This window comes from Canis lupus, chromosome 14, assembly GCF_003254725.2.
Source record: "Canis lupus dingo isolate Sandy chromosome 14, ASM325472v2, whole genome shotgun sequence".
Taxonomy (NCBI): domain Eukaryota; kingdom Metazoa; phylum Chordata; class Mammalia; order Carnivora; family Canidae; genus Canis; species Canis lupus.
Genome location: NC_064256.1, coordinates 51,341,935 through 51,363,881, shown reverse-complemented (window position 1 = coordinate 51,363,881; position 21,947 = coordinate 51,341,935). Strand labels below are relative to the sequence as shown.

Here is a 21,947-nt window from a genome sequence, read left to right as displayed (position 1 = left end):
ACTCCTTACTTGTGGGATTGAGAGGATTAGCGAGGACACGTGCCAAACGCGTGGTACACTGCTTGACCCCCTTGCAGGCACTTGGAGTTACTCACTGATGCGGGGTTTTTTTTTTTTTTTTCCCTTGTCTTATTATCCAGGCACAGATTTTGGAGTTTGGTCTGGCCGTGCACGAGAAGTTTGTGCCTCAAGATATGAGACCCCTCCACAAAAAGCTGGTCGACCAGTTCTTTGTGATGAAGTCAAGTTTAGGGATACAGGTACGTCCACCAAGCGTCCATAGGAGGCAGTCTGCCCGCTGCCCACTGCCCGCTGCTGGTTGCTCTTTGTTAGAGGGACCACGAAGCATCCAATAGTGACATCTTTTGGTTTTCCTACCAAACTGCACCATTCCACCAGGGAGTCCTCCAGTATGGAAGTTGCGTCATCTTCTATCTGCCCCCTTCAACTTTTATGAAAACAGAAAAGGGTGAGAAAACTTACGGATGCCGAAACTCACCTTTGTAACCCGACGTAAAGACCACAGCAGTAGGCTCAAACACCTCACGACTTGTTTTGCCCACAGAACATTTCCTTTCCTCCCTCTCCAGGAGTTCTCCGCCTGCATACAAGCCAGCCCAGTCCACTTTCCCAATGGAAGCCCCCGCGTGTGTAGAAACTCTGCACCTGCTTCTCTGAGCCCAGATGGCCCCAGGGTAATTCCTAGACGCAGGTAAGTCATATTCTGAATTATCTGACAATTTGGCAGCCCCACAAGATGATCTCAGCTGATTCTCTCATTCTTTATGGCACAATTTGTCAAACACGCGATTTCTTAATGAAATAATTAACCCGCGAGGCAGCTGCAGACATCTGCCACTGGTAAAACAGAACAGCTGAGAAACAAACAGACTCCAACTCTGGATTATGTTGAGGCAAACGGGAGACAACAAAAGGGGATGTGTGTGTGTGTGTGTGTGTATTCTCCCCCTTCGGTTCTCTACCGCACCAGCATGGGATAGAGTGCAATTCAGAGACTGAGTGAATGACCTTTCCTTTTCCCCCCCAAAACAGCCCATTAAGTTACCCAGCTGTGAACCGATACTCCTCTTCCTCACTGTCCTCACAAGCGTCTGCTGAAGTAAGCAATATTACAGGGCAATCAGAAAGCTCTGATGAAGTCTTTAACATGCAGGTACTTGACTGGCTTCTTAATCGTCTGCTCGTGTGTATTCCTTTTCTGTCTCCATCCTGAGAGTTTCTGTTCACTCTGCCGTCCTATCGGGCAGATCTGCGGGCAAGAGCTAAGTTAAGGACTCACCTTTAAATGCTCTCACGGCCTTGTGGGTCCCCGCAGAGTCTCCAGAGACGTGTCTCCCCAAACCGCCCCATCCACTCCAAGGAGACGTGAGCGAGAGTGGGAAAAGCCCGGGCCAGCCGTGCAGGGTTAGCTGTGAAACCCACCTGGGACTGGCTCCTTGGGTTCAGGACGCGTGGAGCCTGTCACCACCCACTAGCCGCCTCGTAGCATTGCTAAGTGGCCTTTTTGCTTCACGGTACGAGGTGGAGAGGTCGTTCTAAGATTCCTCTACCTACTTACGAGTCAGAAATTTTCCCTGATCAAAAGATTTTGATTGAAGGGGGAAAAAAGTAGTTTTTAAGGACAGGAGTCCATGTAACTCCTGCAACATAAAATTGTACTTAGACACCACTGCTACAGCATTTATAATAATTTATTGAGAATAAGCTGAAACTTCCCTCACCACTACCCTTAGAAAAGGGGGCATAATACATGTTGCCAAACTCATGCCTTGAGCACATTTTTGGAGAAAACGAGCAGGTGCATGTTCCACCTTTGAGAAGCATCGGCTGTTTCGGGGCCCTAGGCGGGGGCCTCCAGAGTGTACTTTAGTCAGGGAGGGCACTGCTCCCCGGGCCTAAGTCCCAGGACATCCACGAAACTAACGCGAGTGCGATCCTTTGGCAGGAGTCAAAAATCTCAGAGTATTGTTTTTTTCCCCCAGAGTATTTTGTTTGTTTTTTAAATCTCGGGTCCTTGATTAATCCAGACAGTCTTATCAGTCTGAGGTTTGTTTGTTTTTTTTTTAAGATTTTATTTATTTATTTATTCATGAGAGACACAGAGAGAGAGAGGCAGAGACAGAGGGAGAAGCAGGCTCCATGCAGGGAGCCCGATGTGGGACTCAATTCCGGGACCCCGGGACCATGCCCTGGGTCGAAGGCAGATGCTCAACCGCTGAGCCACCCAGGGGTCCCTGAGATTTTTCTAGATTTCTAAGTGGCCTTTTTCCTTTCATTTTTGTTTCGTTCTGTTCTGTTTGGGTTTTTTGGCCTCTTTGAAAGAAAAGAGCAGCGATGCTGTTTTCAATATGTCAGTGTTGTCTGGGGCCTCTAAGCAGTGGGTGATAACAGCTCCCGTGTATTTGCAGCCAAGTCCATCTACCTCAAGCTTGAGTTCGACTCACTCCGCTTCGCCTAACGTGACCAGCTCCGCCCCATCGAGTGCCAGAGGTCAGTGCCGGGCTGTGGGGTTGAGCCGGGGCGCCCCCGGAGCTGTGGCTTCAGGTTCCTCATCCCCGGCCAGCTGCCACAGCACACAAGCCCTCCGGGCAGGTCCAGCACCACCCCCTGATGACCCTTCCTTTCCTTCTCTTCTCAGCTTCCCCTTTGTTGTCTGACAAACACAAACATTCCAGAGAAAACTCTTGCCTGTCCCCGCGAGAGAGGCCATGCAGTGCCATCTATCCAACACCTGTGGAACCTTCTCAGGTAGTCCTTATGGGATGGAGATACTAGGAAACAAGCCAGTGTCTGGAATGGCTTACATACCTCTGCAGAGAAGCCCTGTGCCTGCCAGAGGCAACCAGATGGGCTGTTAGACGACAAGGCAAGCTGAGTGAAGAGCCAACCTCTCTGTCCCATGCCTGTTGTTCGCAATTTCTGTTGGAGCCATGTTTCCGATACAGATACACGGGTGGTTGCCTGAGCAGTAAAGCTGAGCGGAAAATGGGAAGTGATTTTGCCCTCCTTGACCTGATGTAACCATCACAAGGGGTAATTAGGTGGATGCGTTGGAGTGTCTGGGTGTGTTTGCATGCGTGTGTAGCAAAAATTTCGAGCGACTCTCGATGTTAGCAAAAGACCCTTGAGCAGAAACAGGACTTGTCCAGCAGCCTCTCCTCTTGGCGTCCCCCTAGTCTGAGAGAGCCTCAGTTGGTTCCTTTCTGGGGTACCCAGGAGAGCAAGGACAATCCTGGTCACCCCTGCCGTTCTTCAATGCGCCGAGGGAAGAGCAGTTGGGTGCTTGGGCTTTCCCTGCACCCCCCCCCCCCAAGAGCAAAGGAGCGTGGCCCTCAGTTCCTGCTCCCACTTGATTTTGACGTGGCCTTTCTCATGCCAGGTGAGGACAGGGCTTTGCCCCCCTGCGCACTTCGAGGGCTCTGAAGGGGGGGTCTCAGAGGCGAAGATTCTTGGGTAGCCCTGAGGTTTACCGATGATCTGGGAATGACTTAGGAGCGGACAACAATACTTATGTATGTTCCGGCTAATTGTTCTGTTTTTCTACACCATCCTGGCAGAAGTCGGTAGCTGCATCTGGAAGTGGATGAGAGCGAGTGGGATGTGGCTTGATTGGTTTATCTTTGCTGATTGTGTAATCTTCCCGAAAGCCCCAGGATACCTCCTCTGCACAGCACTGATGTCTCGCAGAAACTCTCTCTGAGTGCGTTTGGCCGAACCAGCTCACCAGTTTTCCTTCCCTTTGTCACTTGCTGTTGCAAGCGAATCTCACCCTTTGTTCCCGTCTGCTCCAGGAGCGCGGTGCCAGCGCGGGGGACCCTGAAAACCTTCCTTGATTAGCCTCCGCCTTGTCCGCTTTTGGTAAAATGTGAAGCAGTGTGTAGTTGCCAAAACCTCAGTAATACACATTGCTATGGTGCCTCTACTTTTAAGGACTTGCACTTTTCCCTCTAATGTGTCAGGGAGAAGCACGTAAAATCGGCATTTTCGTGGGTTAAAAATTGTAGAATATTATCCATTTCATGTTTTTAACCTAGGATCGAAAACGTGCCCATCCACTAGAGATTTCTTGAGCTACTATTTCTCAATTTTTATTTACGTTTCCTGTGGCCAGTCTCGCATTCCTGTTTATAAAGAGCACCATAGCTTAACTGCTACTCACCAGTTTTCCGTCCATCTTATTATGAAAACTTATTTACCATTTACACCTAAAGTCTAATACAAGCTTCTTAAACTTGAGACTCTTCTCCCCCTTTTTTCCCTTAAATATGATTGAATTCTTGGTTCCTAGGCTCATCATGTGCCATATAAAAATTATTTTGAACAAAAAGTTTCAGTAATGAGACAGTCATCTCATTCTCTAGAAGGTCTCACTGTGACAGCATGTTGCATCATGAAAATAGACTCTTGTACTTTCCAGAGGCTGCTGTTTAATCATATTGCAGAAGGAGCCTTGCCACGCAGCGACCCAAATCTCTCTGCACCTGAGAAAGGTGGGTATAAAGCCAGCCCCTCCATCGGTCCCGAGAGGTGTGCGGCTTCGTTGTGTCTTCATTCTCTCCAGTCTACCGTGTGTCTGTGTGGAAGGCAGATCTCCAGTCTGTAATGATCGGGACTCATTTGCCCTTTTGGGGATTCGTGAAAGCCGGTCACTCGTGATACAGTCTTTCCAAACTGTTTTCTTGTAGGGTGTAACAGCAGAATCTAGGCAAATTAGGAACTCCTCTGCGAGCTGGCTTTTGGTGTCGGGTCACCAAGGCGATCCCTGTGGTCCCCGCAGCAAAGCTGCCAGTGAGGCTCCTTGTTCAGCACATGAAAATAGCACCTGCCCAGCTCGAGTCTCTGGTCCCACCCTTTGTTTCCCTTACGAAGCTCATTCTGCTGGTTCATCTGTTGTTTGTGGTGACTCAGAGACTATTTAAGAATCGCAATCCAGTGCATAATGGAGTGTGCCCTGCCTCAAGGTCGCACAAAACATGACAAACACGTGCAAAGCCCTTAATAGCCAATTAGCAGCAGTGTGTGCAACACAGCAGAAGATGGAGAGCGGACTCCGCGCGACTTGCTCCACGGTGCAGGTGGGGGCTCGCGGCGGGTCCCCCATTCGCCTCCCTCAGGGTCAGGCCTCAAAAAGCCCAGCCAGTCTCGGAAGCCAACGAATCGAGTGACTAATGAAACGTTCCTGTAAAGTGCACTTTAATTGCCCTCGTTAAGAGCTAAACTGTATTGTCATTTGAGTCCACAGAGAGATTAACATTAAAACTTTTCCTTGGGAGACTGAAGTTAGTGAGACGGTGGCCAAAATGACTTTAAGACACAAATCTTGCTTTCACGTTGACAAGTCAAATATGAATCTTTGCCTGGAGAACTTGGTATTTTTCTCAGCCCTTCTACCTACGAAAACCGCAAAGGCGATTTAAAACGACTGAGAAAAATTATTTTAAGACCGGTGATTCCACTATCCATTAAATCGATGTGGTAATTTAGAGTAAAATGCTGAAATCCTAGCCGTGTCCATCAGATGGCAGTGTCTGTACAGGGAGCAAGCCACTGGAAATCTTAAGACTTGCTTTTCTGTAAACTTGATTTCCTAGCAGCTATTTATAATCTGGTGTGTCTTGCCCTTGCTCCTAACAGGGTTGTTCCATATTTCTGCATCTTACTGAAGCGTGGAACAGACAAATTACAAAAAAAGGAATGATACTGTCACTATCCCAAATCATTTTTCTTAGGACATACATCAGTGTAATCCATTGATTTCAGGAACGAGGGTCCTTTTCCCAAAGAGTTCGTCAACAGGGTGGTGTGGCGGGGTAATCCTGCCAGGTAGTTGAAATATTAGCCTGTTACTGCCTTCCCCCTTGTTGGGCACCAGTTGTCCAGGAGTTTCCACTAAAAACCAAGTTTTAAAATACTTTATTGACTCCATCCTCCATCTGTTATCCAGCATTTGTGATTCTCAACAAGATCCCGCGAACTGGTGTCAAGAGAGGTAGTTCTGTTTGACTGCTCGAGGGGAAATAAACAGACATGACATCGTCCAATTAAATGTCAATTATAACTGTGAGGTAGAAAATTAAATAAAGATTTAGTATTTAGGAGGTTTCCTGGGTTGTTTTTGTTTTTGCTTTTTTTTTTTTAATCCAGTTGGGTTTTTTTTTTTCATTCTGGATAATTTTGACTTTCTTCTAAGATCTCAGGTGTTCAAAAGGCAAAGTGGACCGTGTGTTTTTAGCTGTGTTATTCCCTTCCAGCTGTGAATCCCACCCCTAGCAGCTGGAGCCTGGACAGTGGGAAAGAAGCCAAGAACATGTCGGATAGTGGGAAAATTCTCTCTCCCCCTGTCCCTCCAAGACCCACACAAACTGGTGGGTATTTGAAGCATTTGAACAATCACTTTTATAAAATAACTTTTATGACTACTCCAGCTTGTCATGAATTCCTCAGAGAAAGGTAGGCATTTGGTTCTGAGGTAAAAACCTTAGTCTCCCAATCCACTTACAATGTTTTCCCTCTTCCCTGAACTTCTAACTACACTAAGTCACACCGTGCTCCGTTCCTTACAAACCCCATAGACCGATTTTGTAGAATGTTCTGCTGCTAGGCCTCATCCTCAGAATTTGAGGAGGTCCCCTAACCTCACCAAGCCATTAGCATTTTTCTGGATCCTTTGCTTGAACTGCCTCATTCTTATCAACTTCTGCTAACTCAGCCACTTCACTCGTACTCAGGACTGATGCCAGGGTTTCACACTGCCCCAACATAGGAACTGACTAACTCTAACTCTGACAGGCTTGTGGGGAGCATCCAACCTCCCATCCATTGATGTCCCTTGCATAGAGGGGTCTGTATTCAAGAGTGAGTGAAATTTCGCAGGGTGCCTGGGTGGCTCAGTTAAGCGTCTGACTCTTCATTTCAGCTCAGATCATGATCTCAGGGTCGTGGGATCGAGCCCCCCATCACATAGGGCTCAGCATGGAGTCGGCTTGAGATTCTTTCCCTCTCCCTGTGCTCCTCCCCCACCCCTTGCTCACGCACTCACTTGCATGCTCGCTCTCTCTCTTTCTAAACTAAATAAATCTTTTAAAAAAAAGAAAAAAAGGTGAGATTTCTCAAAGGGTTGATTCAGGGTACTTCATCCCGTCAGGTGGTGGTTTAAGAAGCAAATTTTTAGGCCTAATGTCAGACCTACTGAATCAGAAGTTCACCATTTCTGGGGTAAGGCCGTAGAATCGGTATTTTACCAAACCTTTCTAGATTTTGGGAACCAGTGAAAATTCTGAAGAAACTTTCTTGATGAGCTTATAGCAATAACAGGGCTTTCCAACCGAATAAGCCATTTGCTTGGTGACCTTGGTAACCTTGACATGGTACAGTCTTTAACCGACTCTGCTGACTCTGCCTATCCTGGTGATAAGGAGAGTCTTTTCAACATTTGCACACATCTAGAGTAGTTTTGAAGCTTTACAAATAGAACTGGCCTAAAGCAAGAGGAAATATGACATGTCCTTCACAGATGTTCCTGGGTTGATCGTTCATACTTCATTCACTATATTTTAGCATCTCATCTTTTTCTTTTTTTACTGACTTTCTCTGTCTTTTTAAAACAAACCATGTGCTATCCAGTGTGTTCGGTACTTGCCAAAGCTAAAAGTCACCAGTAGGTTTTGAAGAGCACATGAGGTTTTTCAACAGAAGAAATAACTAGGCTTACTCGATAATCCACACTAGAATGCCACCGTGACCCAAGATGGTGAATAAGATTCATCACCCGAGATGGTTAATAAGATTCATCAACCAAGTAATTTGTATCTATTCATGCTGTACATATGTTCAAGGAGTCTGCAGTTTAAACTGGTCGTATCACTAATGTTGGAAACTCAAAAAGCATCTTCAGAGGAACAGTGTTATTGATGGTAGTTAAGATCCTAGGCCCATTCAGACTTAGGGGCCAGAATAATGATGGGACCATTTTAGGTGTCTGGGGGAGAATGCCTTTCTAGAGAAACATCACTGTGGACATGCTGTGGCTCCAAGGGCCCACCGCGGTGGGGTCACGGAATGCCAGAGTCAGGAGGAGGAGGACCTTGACTTCGCCACACATAGCATGGCAGGACTGCGGTTCCCAGTCAGGATCTGTTTCTCCACCCATACGGGATTTTCTTCTGTAAGCAACACCCCCAACTGCAGGCTAGAGCTGACCCTGGTGTCTGAGCGTGGCATGTGCTGATGGCATGCCCTCGGGCGCAAGGCAGAGGCTGCATACCCCCCCCCCCCCCAGAGCAGTCAAGGGCCCCTCTCCCTGGGCTCTAGCGCCGGGAGCACGCAGGTGACCCTACAGCTCCCAGTTTAACCCTGCAGGGCTGCCCTCCCTTCTGCACTGATTGCTCTCCTGGTCTGTCCTCATGTCGTCATTCGTGGTCACTGTTGGGAGGTCTGTCTGTCTGTATTTCCTTCAGCTTCGCTCTAGTTTTCCTAAGAGTCGCAAACCTCACTTGGGCAGCAGGGAGTATGGCAGCTCATGCCAGAGCAGCAAAGCCTGAACTCAGTGAAACCTGTGCAGGTGGAATTGGGAAATGGGGCTCACACGGGCTGCGTGGACTGTGTCGCGGCAGCTTTCCACACACGTGCTTGTGTTTCAGGGGGCAGGGCCTGACCTACCAGCACGTAGAGCAGGGCCATCGCCTGCTGCATCCCAGGTGCAGGGCTTGAAAACCTAGAGGGAAAAACAGAAAGAGAGCATTTCTTTGCCATGATGATGAAATCCACTGAGTGCTGCTGCTGCCACCACCACCACCACCGCCACCGCAACCCCACGGCCGGGACAGAGGGAAGACCTGAGTATAAGCTTGCAGGGGAGAAATGGAAAACTTCTTGCTTCTTGTTTGGGCCTGGCCAAGGGTTTTTTATTCCAGGAGGATTAGGTTGTGAAAGGGGAGGCGGGTGTAGATTTATTCTCACAGACCCCTGCTAGTCTGCCTCAGTGGCGTGGGTTTCCCCATTACTGCTCAGACCAGTCAGCAGCTCTTTTCCAAAGACTGCTCCCTGGCACCTCACACATGAAAGCACCTTTCGAAATGGGCCAGGCAGTGGAAAAGCACCGGGACTTCTGGGAAATGGAACATTGGCCCAGTTGGAGCCCCTGTCACTGCTTATAGCATCATGTATGTGCTGGTGACTTTTCGCTAATTGGCCCATGTCTTGGAGCTGCCATCCTTAGTGAGGAATCTGCTTTGGATGGGCGTCATTTAGTTTCTCCCCTACCTCTCCTTGCCTAGGAGGGCTTTAGGCACTGGACCATCTGTATGGGTTTGTACACAAGGGCATTTGCAGAGAATCAACCTCCTGGGTTTTCTCAATTGAAAGGACTTCTCTCTCTCTGTTCACAGCTTCACCAGCAAGACATACGACGTCCGTGTCCCCCTCACCTGCTGGGAGGTCTCCGTTGAAGGTATAGTCTCATATTTAGACTCAGGCCAGACACTGGCCCCACCTTCCTTCTTTCCTTAAGACTCATCCCTGGCACACCACTGAGCTGCTTTCATAGGCACAAACTAGGCAAGGGACGGAGGAAGATTGGTAAGAAGACACTAGGCTTTCCTTTCAGGAGGCCGCCTCCACAAATGGAGTCATTTGTGTTCAGGTTATTAGCCTCATTCCCCAAATGGTGGCAACGAGAATATACAGGCTAGAGTCTGTGTATACACTAAATTAGGAAACAAGTATTTACAAGGAAATACACTGTATTTCTTAGGATGTTTCAGTCTGGTCTTACTGGCTTCAGGGACATAAAAGAAAAAAAAGGAAGGAAGGTAGGTAGGAAGGTAGAAAAGAAAGAAAGGAGTGAAAGAAAAGAATTGAAAAACTCAGTAATCAAGCCTAGTAAATGGTCTCCTGTTTCTTTTTGCTTCTGTCAGCCTCACCCATTGTGGCAAAGTCAAAACCAACTTGTTCTCCTTTAATATTTCATACCAAGGTTTTCATTTACATTAGAGTTATATACTTGACAGTGAAAAACAAGATAGTAAAATGAATAAAAAATTTCTAGGCAACAAACTGAAGAGCTTTAAAGGTGAGATGTTTAAATTGATATATAAATGTAGGCTATTTAACATCTCTAAACATACAAAATCCCTCATGAAGGTAAAGAATAATATTTAGTCTCTATCCAAATTGAATCAGACTGGCTGCAAGGATTGTCAATACCAGTAGACATTGGTGTTCAGAGCTACTGCACCAGAGGCAAATATGAAGTTGAAGTGTTAAAAGAATGATTTTGGATCTGAGTGACTGAGGATGTACATGCTCTGTGTCCTTTTTATTAGGGAGGTATTTCTAGCTAATGTGAAAGAAAAAGACAAATTAGCTTCTAAAAACACTTAGGGGCAGGTCGTGATCCAGTGCATCTGTGTTGCTAAGGATAGTTGCTGATAGAAACTGAGAATCTGGAAAACAAAAGCCCCCAAATGGAGAAAATTGCAAAGAAGTGTGATTTCATTTGCATTGCCAACATTTCTGATGTAGAAATTTGCTGGAGAGAGCAAATTATTTGCTGGGTTTTTTTGTCATTCTGCAATGCAGCTGTTAATCATAAAGTGCACGTGACTGCCTTCACTCTGGAAGCCACGGACCATCACTTTGATGTGATGGGAGAGGAAGCATCATGATGTTTCCACATCTTACATTTAGCCTTACCCGCGAGGAGCTCCCACGTATTGCTATGCAATTAACATCTGCATTTTCCAACTTGATTTTGCAGAGTAGTGATAAGATGGTAAGTCTTAGAGATTGATTCTGTAAAAAAGAACTGAAGGATGAAAATACTCAAGTGGTGACCCAACAGTCCTGTTTATTAGCAAGGTAGCATCTACTTTCTCTCCGCAGAGCTGCTGCTGGTCTCCCTAGCCAGGTGTAGCTCACGGCCATAGCTTTACAAATGGGGTTTGGAGAGAAAATGAATGGAGTGTTTCTGTTGTGACTCCTGCGTTACATTAGAGGGCACACTGCTACCAGGTTACGAGTTTCGCTATGCCTAGAATGCAGTTAGTTGCCTTGACTTAGTTTTTTCAGCAATTAAATGATGGCGTCCATCCTGGGGGGGAGAGGGGGGGAGACTCAGCTTACCTGCCTTGTTTTAACCTTGCTGTCTAACTGTCGACAGTGACCAGCATTGAATTTGGATCTCTTCATTGGCAACACTTAATTTTAAGCTCCTGCTAAATGACTTTGTGTCTCCCAGCATTTTGTTTAAAAAGAGAGACCAAGGTGCGGTTGGCTTAGAACATTAGTTTTTGATTAACGTTTATCACGTACCATGATGTGATAAACAAAAAAACTGATCTGTGGTCAGATACGTTTAGACAACCCTGGGCTGCAAAGTCCTTTCATTTTCTTTATTGTAAGACTTTAACGTGCTCCTACCCTTTGAATGCAGTCAAGGAGGACTTGAGTACTACGCATTTCCCCGGTAGAACCGTCCTTTCACAGAGCATCACCTAGGCCCCCATTTCCATCGGACACCAGTTAGGGAAGTAGCAGATTCAGATGCCAGAGGAGTGGACAGCTACCATAAATGAGCCAAGGAAGCTTGTAGAACCCCGCATGAAGACTATGGTATCCTGAAGAATTCATGCCCCGTCACCAAGGAAAAGCTCCCGCTCGGTTTCAAAAGATTATCTCCATTAAGAGAAAGCGAGCCATTGTTGCTAGAACTAATAGTTATTTATCCAAGGCCAAAAATCTGGGGTTTAGGAGAAATCTTCCTCTTTAAAAAAAAAAAAAAAAAAGCAACTGAGTCAGGTCTTGAGAAACTACTCCGGATGAAACAAGTCTTATTTCAGAGCAGAGCCTGAGAGCTGCCGGTGTGCAGCTGCTTCAGCTCGGGGGTCTGGGGAGCGAGAGACCTGGAAGGCAGGCCTCTGGTGCCTCTGGCACCCAGCCCCCCTGCCCTGCTCCAGGCTCCAGCACCGCCCCACCCTTGCTGAGCCAGAAAGGGGAGAATGGCACTGCCAGCGCTCTCTGGTGTTGGCCAGTTCCATGTCTTTCGAGTCATGGGACTAATTCTATATCTCTGAGTTCTCCATCTGCTTACTTTTAGCCTCTTTCTGCCCGGAGGATGGGGAGGAGGAAAGTGGGCAGGGAGGTGGACAATGCGCGGCAAGTGCTTCGTGCTGGGGATGCCGCGGTCTCACCCGAGTGTGGGTGTTGGCAGCAGGCCGCCCTAGCCAGGCCCCCGAACAGCAGAGCCGCATCTCCTCCAGGCCCCGGAGGCTACGGGGGCCAAAGTCAGGGTGGCCGCCCCCTGGTTTGGCGCGGGGGGGCCCCTCCTTGGCCTGCAGACGGCCGCTGCCTCAGCGCACCTGCAGGGCCTCTGCACCCACATTCCTTTCTCCGAGGACCCCATCCGAGGGCGCGAGAGGGCGCGAGGGCCACCCTCAAGGCGTCCTTGGAGCTCTGGCGCCGTCGGGGCCGGGGAGGGGGCTGGGGGGGGGGGGCGCTTCCCACCCCGCCCGCCCTCACCACCCCGTCTTCTTCCCCGCAGCAGGGCTCCGGGCAGGGGTTCACGCCCTCCCCGGTGGAGTACCAGTCCCCGGGCCTGACCTCCCACTCCCCGGTGCTGTCGGGCAGCTACAGCAGCGGCATCTCCTCCCTGAGCCGGTGCAGCACGTCGGAGACCTCGGGCTTCGAGAGCCAGGCGCCCGAGGGGCCGGCGCAGGCGGCGGGGCCGGGCGCGGAGGAGCCGGGCCGCCGGGAGAGCCGGACGCCGCCGCCCTACAGCGTGTACGAGCGGACCCTGCGGCGGCCCGGGCCGCTGCCGCACAGCCTGTCCATCCCGGTGGCGGTGGCGGTGGCGGCCACGGTCGAGCCGCCCGCGCTGCCCCCCAAGCCGCCCGCGCCGCGGCCCGGGCCCCCCGAGAACGGGCCGCGCAGGACCGAGCCCGGCCCCCGGCCCCGGCCGCTGCCCCGCAAGGTGTCCCAGCTGTGAGCCGCGGCGGGCGCTGCGGGCGGGCGCCCCGGACCCTCGCCCCTGGCTCCCTCAGCCGGCGGAATTAAAACCTGCTTATTAACACGTTGCACAATATTAAAAAAAAAGTCACTGATCTCAAACGCCGGATGGTCCGTGGCCTGGGGCTGACTTTCCTTAGGTGTCTCCCCTCTGAAAGTGGTAAAGAGCGTTAAAGACTTCTTTTGGATCTTTTTATGTTCACCCCCGCCCCCCCCCCCACACACACACACACACTTTTTATTTCTTTTTATAATCCAGTTGCACGTCCACACCAGGAGGCTGTCGCCGAACCACAGGGCGCGTGCAGTTGTCGTGTCCTTGTGACCTTGCACTTGGTCCCCTGCAAAAGCAAAGGCCGCGCACAGCCTAACGTGGTGGCCCTGCTAATGGGAAGCTTCTCGTGGGCCCGTGGGTGCCCACCCCGAGTTCCCAGTTCAGGCGGCCTTCACTAGGCCATGCACTTAAGCGGTTGCAAGGAAGAGGGCTGCAGGTGATTTTGTTCTTGAAACAAAAACTAATTCTTGGAGGTTGCTTTTGACATTCGACCCCTTGTCTGCTTTCTTAAGCCTCTGCTCTGTGAATTGCTTGGTGGGTCCCTTAGTGCCCCGACACCAGGGCATCTACTGTAGTTCTTCTCGAGGTACAGTTGACTGTCGGAGTCGCAGTCGGCTCAATTAAGCAGAGGAGCCCGGGATAAATGTTTACTTGAATCTTGTGCTTCCGTACTTGATAGTTTCCTCCGCAGCCTTTGTCATTGAAGAAGAGCAGATGTTCACGTGTTAAATAGGCACAAATTAATGTGTCCCATTAACGAGAATTCAGGAATCGATACAGGACAGTATTAAATCAATAGCGTAAATGAAGAAAAAAACCTTGGAGAAAATAGATTAGCATGATTAAATGGCAAAAGGACTTTCAGAAGGCAAGGGCATTAACTTTCAGTCCTGCACTGAGTGGAAAAGTCTTCACAACTCCCCAGGCTCCTAGCGGAGCTTGCCTTCGTAGCGGATCCCACTTCTTGTTGAAGGGGGAGATGGCCGCAGACCCCTCTGGCTTGGGTATTGCTGCACAGCGTCTCAGAGCTGGGTAGGGATGCTAAGGCCCCAGTTGCAGGAGTGTGAAAAAAGCACCTTGTATGTAGTAATGGATTTTGTATCTATGTCTTTTTCTTTTACTGACTGTTTATAACACTCAATTGACGATAAATATGACTGTATTTTAAATCATACTGTTAAATATTTTCCCTCTTTTGTTGGGAAGCTCATTTTAGTTTAACCGTGTTTGTTTTTGTTGATAGCTTACCTGGAAGGCAGTGACCACTTTTTTATATTCTCTTAATGAAACCATTCAGCAGGTATATGCTGTTGAGGCTGGTTATAGAGGTTTTCTATAATAAATGTTCAAGTATTTTTGTACATAACTGGTTAATTTTAATAAGAGATACCATTATGTGTAAAAAAAAAAAGTAAAAATAAAAGCAAACAGTCGTGGATGCAGTATGATTGTTATAATTATGCCAAATACTTTATGTATGGAAAAGAATATTTGTACATATGTGCTTTTAACAATAATTCTGCCATTATTGACTTTACAATTTTGAATGTCAGAAAGATTAATATATGTTAAAATATTTATGTTTAGTGAAAGTATTCATAATGGAGAAAAGGAACATACGAATTTTAGCTTTGTATCTTGCAAGTTTTGCAGTCAGAAATTTCTGGAACTAGCTTTTGCTTTTGATGATAACACTTTGTGTTTGTAATCACATTCTTAAAACTATCTACACACACACATACATAGGAAGCTCCATATTCCTGTTGCTTTAAGCAGTAAAGCCTTCCATTTAAATAAGTTGACATGCATAAGGTAACAAAGCTTCTTTGATTTCCTTTTCCTTTGTAATTTAATAGATCGTTGACTAGTGCTTGGGCACTGTATAAATCAGTGTTATCTGCTCTTGAAGCCATTTTTTAAAGAAGTTTTTTGGCAATGAACAGTTCAATTTATCACGTGCGTGTATTTCTGAAGCAGCTATATAGCAGAACATTTCAAAAGACTTAGCTCAGATGTTCATGTTGGTTGCTGCTGAATGGTAAATATTTAATAAAATTACCTGATTAATCTTAATTTAACTGTCTTTATTCCTGTTATCAGTGTGTCTTCGCCCAAAACAAAAGCTGTGTGTATCTCTTGGTCATAACCTTTGTTGATAGATCTGTTTTGTTGTTGTCTTGCCTTGGTTGATGTACTTCTTCCGCCTGCAAAGCTTATTTATGCTTTAGAGGAAAAGAAAGTTGAAAAAGTAATGGTATTGGTCACTACCAGTAGAGAAGCAAGATTTACCTGGGCGGGAGACTATTAATTAACCTAACCAGAGCCATTTTCAAAAGTCAAGGCATGGGGGGTGCCAACTCTTGGTTTCAGCTCAGGTCATCAGCTCAGCGTTCTGAGATCTAGCTCCCTGCCTGGCTCGTGCTGGCCCATGCTGGGCGTGGAGCCTACTTGGGATTCTCCCTCCTTCCTCCGCCCCTTCTTACCCACCCCCACACATACTCCCTGCCCCGTTGCTGCTGCTGTGCTCACACTGTCTCTTTCTCTCAAAAGAAAGCTAAAACCATCCAGGTTTGTTTACATTGAAAAACTTGACACAAGACCGGTAACTGCCAACCATGCAAAGGAATAGCTGCTGGTGCCAGCTGTGACAAATTCTATCCACGGGCCAGCTTTTCTTCCTGATTTTCATAAAAAGATAGAAAACCTATTTGACAAACACTGCAAAACCCATCGACTATAAGATTTCTGTTAATAGAACCTGGCGTTTAATGTTGTGAGATGCATCTATTCTGTGTTAGGTTTACAACATTTATGTGACTCAGTGCTAAGCAAGCCATTGTCTAAAGCCTCCATCCCATTAAATACCAAAACCCATTTAAAGGCCATAGTCATGTCCTCCTGATTGTTTCTCAACATTAACTAAGTGATTTTAGAGCATTTTTGGATCATTTTCATTACAACAGAGCCCATAAGTATTTCGATTCTACAAGCATAATTACAATATGAATAGCTCTGCTTCCTACCGAAGTAGTCTTCTCTCTGGATGGTTATTGATTGTTCCACAAAACACAACAAAGAGAATAACAAGTTGCACAGCTTTGCCTTTATTTGATCTTTACATATTAAAACGTGGCTGTACCAAATGAATTCTTAGTTATTGATTGAAATAAGCCTTGCCCTCATTACATAAGAATACTATTTAAAAAGCCTTGAAAATTTGACCAAATTCCAATCCCCTATTACTATTTTTACACATTCCTTTCATTTTTTCTGCGTATATTTATTGCATAGTTTTTCTACATTGTTGAGTGTGGTTCCCCAAGAATCACCAACATAACCAGTTAATACAGGGCCAACTCATTGCCAGTGGGGAGAGCACCACAACCTCAATAGAGCTTTCTTTGGGTCTCAGGGAGGGAAGGGCAAGATCAGATTTTGCTGGAATTTTGAAGTTTTGTTTAAGGTGGGACTTTCAGTGAGCAGGCATTGTTGAAGATTGGGTAAACATCATGATAGGATTGTTCAGGTTTGATGGAAATAACAAGATCAGAATTTTGGGCTTAGGGGTTCAGAAAGTGCTAGGATAGGAACTGTCAGTTGATGCTTTCTGTTGCTGATTTGATAGGATCGATTGAAAAGTTCCTGTTATGAACAATAAAGTTATTTGCCTCACCAAGAGAGTCCTCGTAAACTTGATGCTAATGAACATTGGAATATGGAGTCATAGTCATGTAGACTACAGCTGTATGAGATAGTTTCAGTTCTCAATGTATACATTTTATATAGTTATAGTCACAGTAAACCTAGACAAATTATTTTATACTATTTGCATATAACATAAGTAAAGGCAAAGTAATATATTCCATAATTCATTGAGCCATTCCCTTGTTAATTGACATTATATTGTTTCCAACCTCTGGCTCCTACAAACACCACCACTTTGACTCTTCTTACATACAGCTTTGTCCAGGTTTTGGATTGTTATTTCCTTACAAAGTATTCCTACACTGAAATTGCAGAGGCAGAGGAATGAGGATTTTTATAGTTCTTTTGCGTATTGGCAAATTTGTTCCCAAAAGTGTTGTACCAATTTTAATGCCACCAGCAATATCTTTCCGTGATTGGATATTGATGCAGTATTTTGTGCTATGTGGGAAGAAAACATTGCTGCCTTACCCAAAATTTGAGAAAATGTTCATAAGTCTTTTACAGAATCTTGTGCTAAGGAAATTGATGTCTTTACAAAGGAAATGAAAAGGAGCGATAAGAAGACAGAAAAGAAACGAGCTAATGCTAATATTCACATGGCACCTACTGAAAATACTTCATCCCAGAGAAGAAATTGCTAGGAAGATCCTTACTAGAAAAGCCTTAGCATTCTGTACACAAATACAACCTCACTTATCCAGAGTTTACCCCTGTCATTCACAATCCGTGAAGGAATCAAAAACCTGGAAGCGAGGACGGCGACCTGAACAGCTGTGGTAAATGCCACAGTCTGCTGAGTCAACTGTCTCCATGAAGATGAGGCTGATAAAAAGTCTGTTGTGTTTGAACTTAGTTACCAAAGAGTAAGTTCTTACTTTGTATGTGGGTGGACGGGTGGAGGGGTCAGGGGGTGGAGGAGATGGGTTTCTAGCAAGCTATTCAAGTAGAAAAAAAAAAAAAATGAAGTCAACTCCAGAGAATAAAAAAAAATTGTATAAAAGTAAATGTAATTATAGTACACTGTGGGGGTCAGCTACATATAATATTTACATAGCCACAGAAAAGTTAAACATATATTGATCTAATCCCAAATTATAATGTAATTAGACTGGAAGGATGAAGGTAAGGAAGGAATTGTATGTGTGGAGAATAAATTCTCATCTTCTATAAAGGGATGTCAATGGTGAAGGAGAGGAAGAAATTTTCTTGAGTCCAAGATTCTGTTCTAGCTGGGCTAAGAATTAAAAAATCATTTTCTCTATTATCCAAAAGTTTATTCCCAAAAGTGGTATGAGAGTAAAGGCTGTGGTTGCACAAGTGATAAGAACATGGGAGACCTGTCCAGGCAGGCTCTACTGGAATGGGACGTGCCAGTCCTAACAAGCAACAAAGGTTGAGATAATAGCTCCTAGCCCACAAAGGACCTTGCTTAACAGATTCCTGAGGGCTGGCAGGGCTGGACAAAGAGTGCTGCTTATTACTACATGTCTCCGATCCCCATTCCATGTGGCACCCAAGGTGCATCCAGGGAAGTGCGCCCGCCGAATGGTCAAGACCATGTGGAGTATCCTCACTGGTCCCAAAGTCAAGCTCTTTGACAGAACAAGACAAAAGCAAAAATCTCATCCAATTTTTCTTAATGTGCACATTAACAGTTTTAGCTCAGCCTTGGATCTCTTGGAAACACGCTAATACCTAGAAGGGGTGTGCCACAGGGTTGGAGATGGTATGTTTTGTAGTGTATTTCATTGCACAGAACTTTTTGAGGTTTCCGGGTGACCTAGTGTCAAAATAACCCATTCCGTGACCAACTTATCCTAACACGAGGGCCTCTGGGTTAGGCGGTGAGTGCTCTAACAACTTCTAAGTGCCCCCCCCACCCCGTCCCCCATGCCCACCAGCTCTGTAGCTTTAGCTTTCAACGTGTCCCATAGCAATAGCCTTGACGTCATATGCACAATCACCCACAACAAAGCTTGTCAAAGTAGACGGTGGTCTGACAATCATTGAATTCCCCTATCTGGGAAGCCAGTCTGAACAGTCAGCTTATAGGATCCATGCCTGCATTCTGCCCAATGGTGAGTTTCGTTTTGCTTTGTTTTGTAGTGACAAATGGCATAAAAGACAGGCAAGGAGAAACAAAGGCCATCTCTGGGAGGAAATGGATCAGTAACCCCAGAGTACCATATTTTTACCAAGAGTCCTTAAGCCCCAGGAATTATTCTGGTACTTAATCTACTAAATTTAGAAGGAACAAAAATCTCACCTCTCTTGCTCCATCTGACCCTATAAGACAGGGATTTGGGGAGGCTGACTTAAGAAGTCTTACCTTCGGGGTGCCTGGCTGGCTCAGTGGTTGAGTGTTTGCCTTCGGTTCAGGGTGGTCCCGGGGTCCTGGGATCGAGTCCCACATCGGGTTCACCACGGGGAGCCTGCTTCTCCCTCTGCCTGTGTCTCTGCCTCTCTGTGTGTGTCTCTCATGAATATATACATAAAATCTTAAAAAAAAAAAAAGTCGTCTTACCTTCTGCTGGTTTTGTGTCCTATGTCCCACGATCTCAAAGCTACGAAATCATCGGAGCCAATATCCAGTGGAAGTTTATCCTGCTATGTCAAGTGGAAGACAGGAAGAACTTTTCCTTGGTCCAGGGTTCTTCTAGCTGGGCTAAGAATTAAATTTGCATGTGATAGATTAACAGGAGAAAATAAACCGAAGTTTTATTACATGGATTTGTGCAACTGAGACCAAAAGAAATGACCAATGCAGGCAGCTTTTACATCTTTTAGACCAAGAGACAATAAATCTGTGAGGAATTGACCTCAGGACCAAGAAAACTTAACTTTGGGAGCTTCAGTTGGTAAGGAATTCTAAGCAGAACTTGGACTAGGGGAGTAAATTAATAAAAAGTAACAAGGGTTGTTTATACCGCCTTCTTGGCTCTAAATTTGCTATCTTTGGTGATCAGGAGGTCTCTTGACCTTTCACATAGGAGATTTATTTGCAGCTTTCAGGGGGACAGAGGAGGGTCTGACTGTCCTTCTCACACGGACTGTCTATAAATAAGTTTTATTTAAGGTAATCAACAGGCCAGAGTAGCATAGTTTAGGCAGCCTGCCCTTGATCCCCGTAATAGAAAATGCTTGAAATTTAAAGACCGTCAAAAGATAGCAACTTAAGATACTTTTTTACTTAGAGATATCAGGGCAAACATTGAGAAATAACTTTTAAAATGGAAATACTGGTCTCTGGGGAATTAAAAATGGCTAGGGACAGAAATACCGTCGGGGACGCCTTTCACGTGGTTTTGTAGAACTATATGCATATATAACTGTGAGACATTTTTAAGAGACTGAAAAAAAAAAAAAAAGAATTCTACAACATTCAGATACCATCATGCTGGTTTCATGTTCCCCGACTTATTTTTTTTCTTCTCTTTTCTATGACATTGCTGATTAGGAGCTAACACTCTTTGAGAAGCCTGCCTGGAGTTTACCACCAGGTGTCTACCTAAAGGAATAGAGACGGGACGCAGGCAGGTCGCTGGAAGTGAAGGGGAGGGGGTCTCTGGACCCAGGTGAAAGTCCTCCAGGAGTGAAAGTGATTGGCAGGAACACAAGCTCACTTCAATCACACTCCTTAAGTCATTTGCAGCAGGTTTAAAGCACAAGATCCTCTTTGTTCTTTAGTAGCAGCACCAGGCACCCTGCAGCAACAATTTTGAGACAGGATTCCGAAAGGACACTGCAAGGTTTACCGGTTTACAGGTTCCTTTTGTGTCAGGGACGTGACTTCTCATTCTGGTAGAAGCACACATAGGTCTGGGTGTAACGTGCTTGCCAACAATAGCCAGGAGTCCCAGGTTAGTTCCTTCCACGGGGAAAAAACAGCAGATACACAGTGAGTGTTATGTGGGCTTCAGGCCTAGAGGCAAGAAATTTGGTGGAAGAGGATCTCCTGTGACACTCATTGTCCTTCCACTCACGTTCAAATTCTTGCCTGAACACCTACAACCTACACAAATCCTCATTCCCAACCCAGAGGAAGAGATGGTCTCCTCATCAGAGTCAAGCTTCCCATCCAGGAGCTAATCCCATCTTACTTCCCTCCCTCCTCTGAACTCTTATCAGAAACCCTTCCTTACCCTAAGGAAGTGAGAGGGAATCTGGTGGTGACCTTTGACCCTATCTATCACAGCGATCTGAAAGTGCCTGAGTCTGAAACCCCAGAATAGAGATAACTGAATACCAACCCAGACAGCAGGATAACTTTCATTTTCTGTCTTTCTCATTTTTTTTATTCCTTTTGGTAAGGCAACTTTCTAAGCCCAAGGATATACAAAAAGTTGACCGACTTCACAGTGTTAAATTTCAAAACTTAAGTAAGTCAAAGAAAAATACAGCTAAGACAAAAGAACAGACAAAAAACCATTTGCACTAAGTCTGACAATGTTAATATCTTTATAAAGAATTCATACATGCAGATTTTTAAAACTAATAACAAGGACACTGTTAAGAGGCATGAGAATCAGGGCGCCTGGGTGGCTCAGTGGTTGAGTGCCAGCCTTTGGCTCAGGTCATGATCCCAGGGTCCTGGGATCAAGTCCCGCATCAGGCTCTCCACAGGAAGCCTGCTTCTCCCTCTGCCTATGTCTCTGCCTCTCTATATATCTCTCATGGGTAAATAAATAAAATCTTAAAAAAAAAAAGGCACAGAGATCAGAAAGGAAGGGAGAAAATATGGTAACAGGCAAATAAATAGGTAATTTATAAAAGATGACGGGTAAACATGGGAAATTAAAAAAAACCACTAATCCAAGAAAAATAAAACAAAGTAACATTTGTTGCTGATGAAATTAGCTATATGTATAAAATGATAGCACTCAATTCTGAGAAGAATCGGTAAAAGCTGTATCCATTGATACAGCTGGTGGCACTAAATTAGGATAACCTTTTCAAATACAATTTGTTAATATGGATCAAGAGTCTAAAAAATGGTCATGTCCTTTGAGCCATAACTTCATTACTGGAAATCTATACTAAAAAAATATTTCAAAATGGGACATGCATATGGAGAAGCAACAGGCAAAAATATCAAGACATAGAAATATTGGTATAGAGATGGTCGCATAAAATAGAACACAGCCAATCAATGGAATGGTAC

The 21,947-nt window shown here is 45.7% G+C and overlaps 1 protein-coding gene and 1 long non-coding RNA gene across 9 annotated transcripts in view; one reads left to right on the top strand and one right to left on the bottom strand.

The window, feature by feature from the left end:
* DOCK4 (dedicator of cytokinesis 4) overlaps positions 1-15,151 on the top strand; it is a 410,170-nt gene extending 395,019 nt beyond the window's left edge. For 2 of the 8 annotated variants that reach the window (XM_025464668.3, XM_049093428.1), the window contains 9 exons: positions 141-260; positions 591-712; positions 1,054-1,174; positions 2,430-2,511; positions 2,660-2,769; positions 4,439-4,511; positions 6,273-6,386; positions 9,408-9,469; positions 12,563-15,151. In XM_025464668.3, coding sequence (XP_025320453.3) covers positions 141-260; positions 591-712; positions 1,054-1,174; positions 2,430-2,511; positions 2,660-2,769; positions 4,439-4,511; positions 6,273-6,386; positions 9,408-9,469; positions 12,563-13,003 — 1,245 coding nt within the window. In that variant the 3' untranslated portion in view covers positions 13,004-15,151. Of the gene's footprint in view, positions 1-140; positions 261-590; positions 713-1,053; positions 1,175-2,429; positions 2,512-2,659; positions 2,770-4,438; positions 4,512-4,706; positions 6,120-6,272; positions 6,387-9,407; positions 9,470-12,559 lie in introns of those variants that run through there. The other 6 variants (XM_049093427.1, XM_049093426.1, XM_049093429.1 and 3 more) reach the window with 5 other exon arrangements.
* LOC125752435 (uncharacterized) lies at positions 14,479-21,146 on the bottom strand. The gene is made up of 2 exons (XR_007401938.1): positions 19,311-21,146; positions 14,479-15,300 (listed from the first exon to the last, which is right to left on the bottom strand). It is a non-coding gene; the product is annotated as an uncharacterized LOC125752435 (long non-coding RNA).
* Between the last annotated feature and the right edge of the window lie 801 nt (positions 21,147-21,947).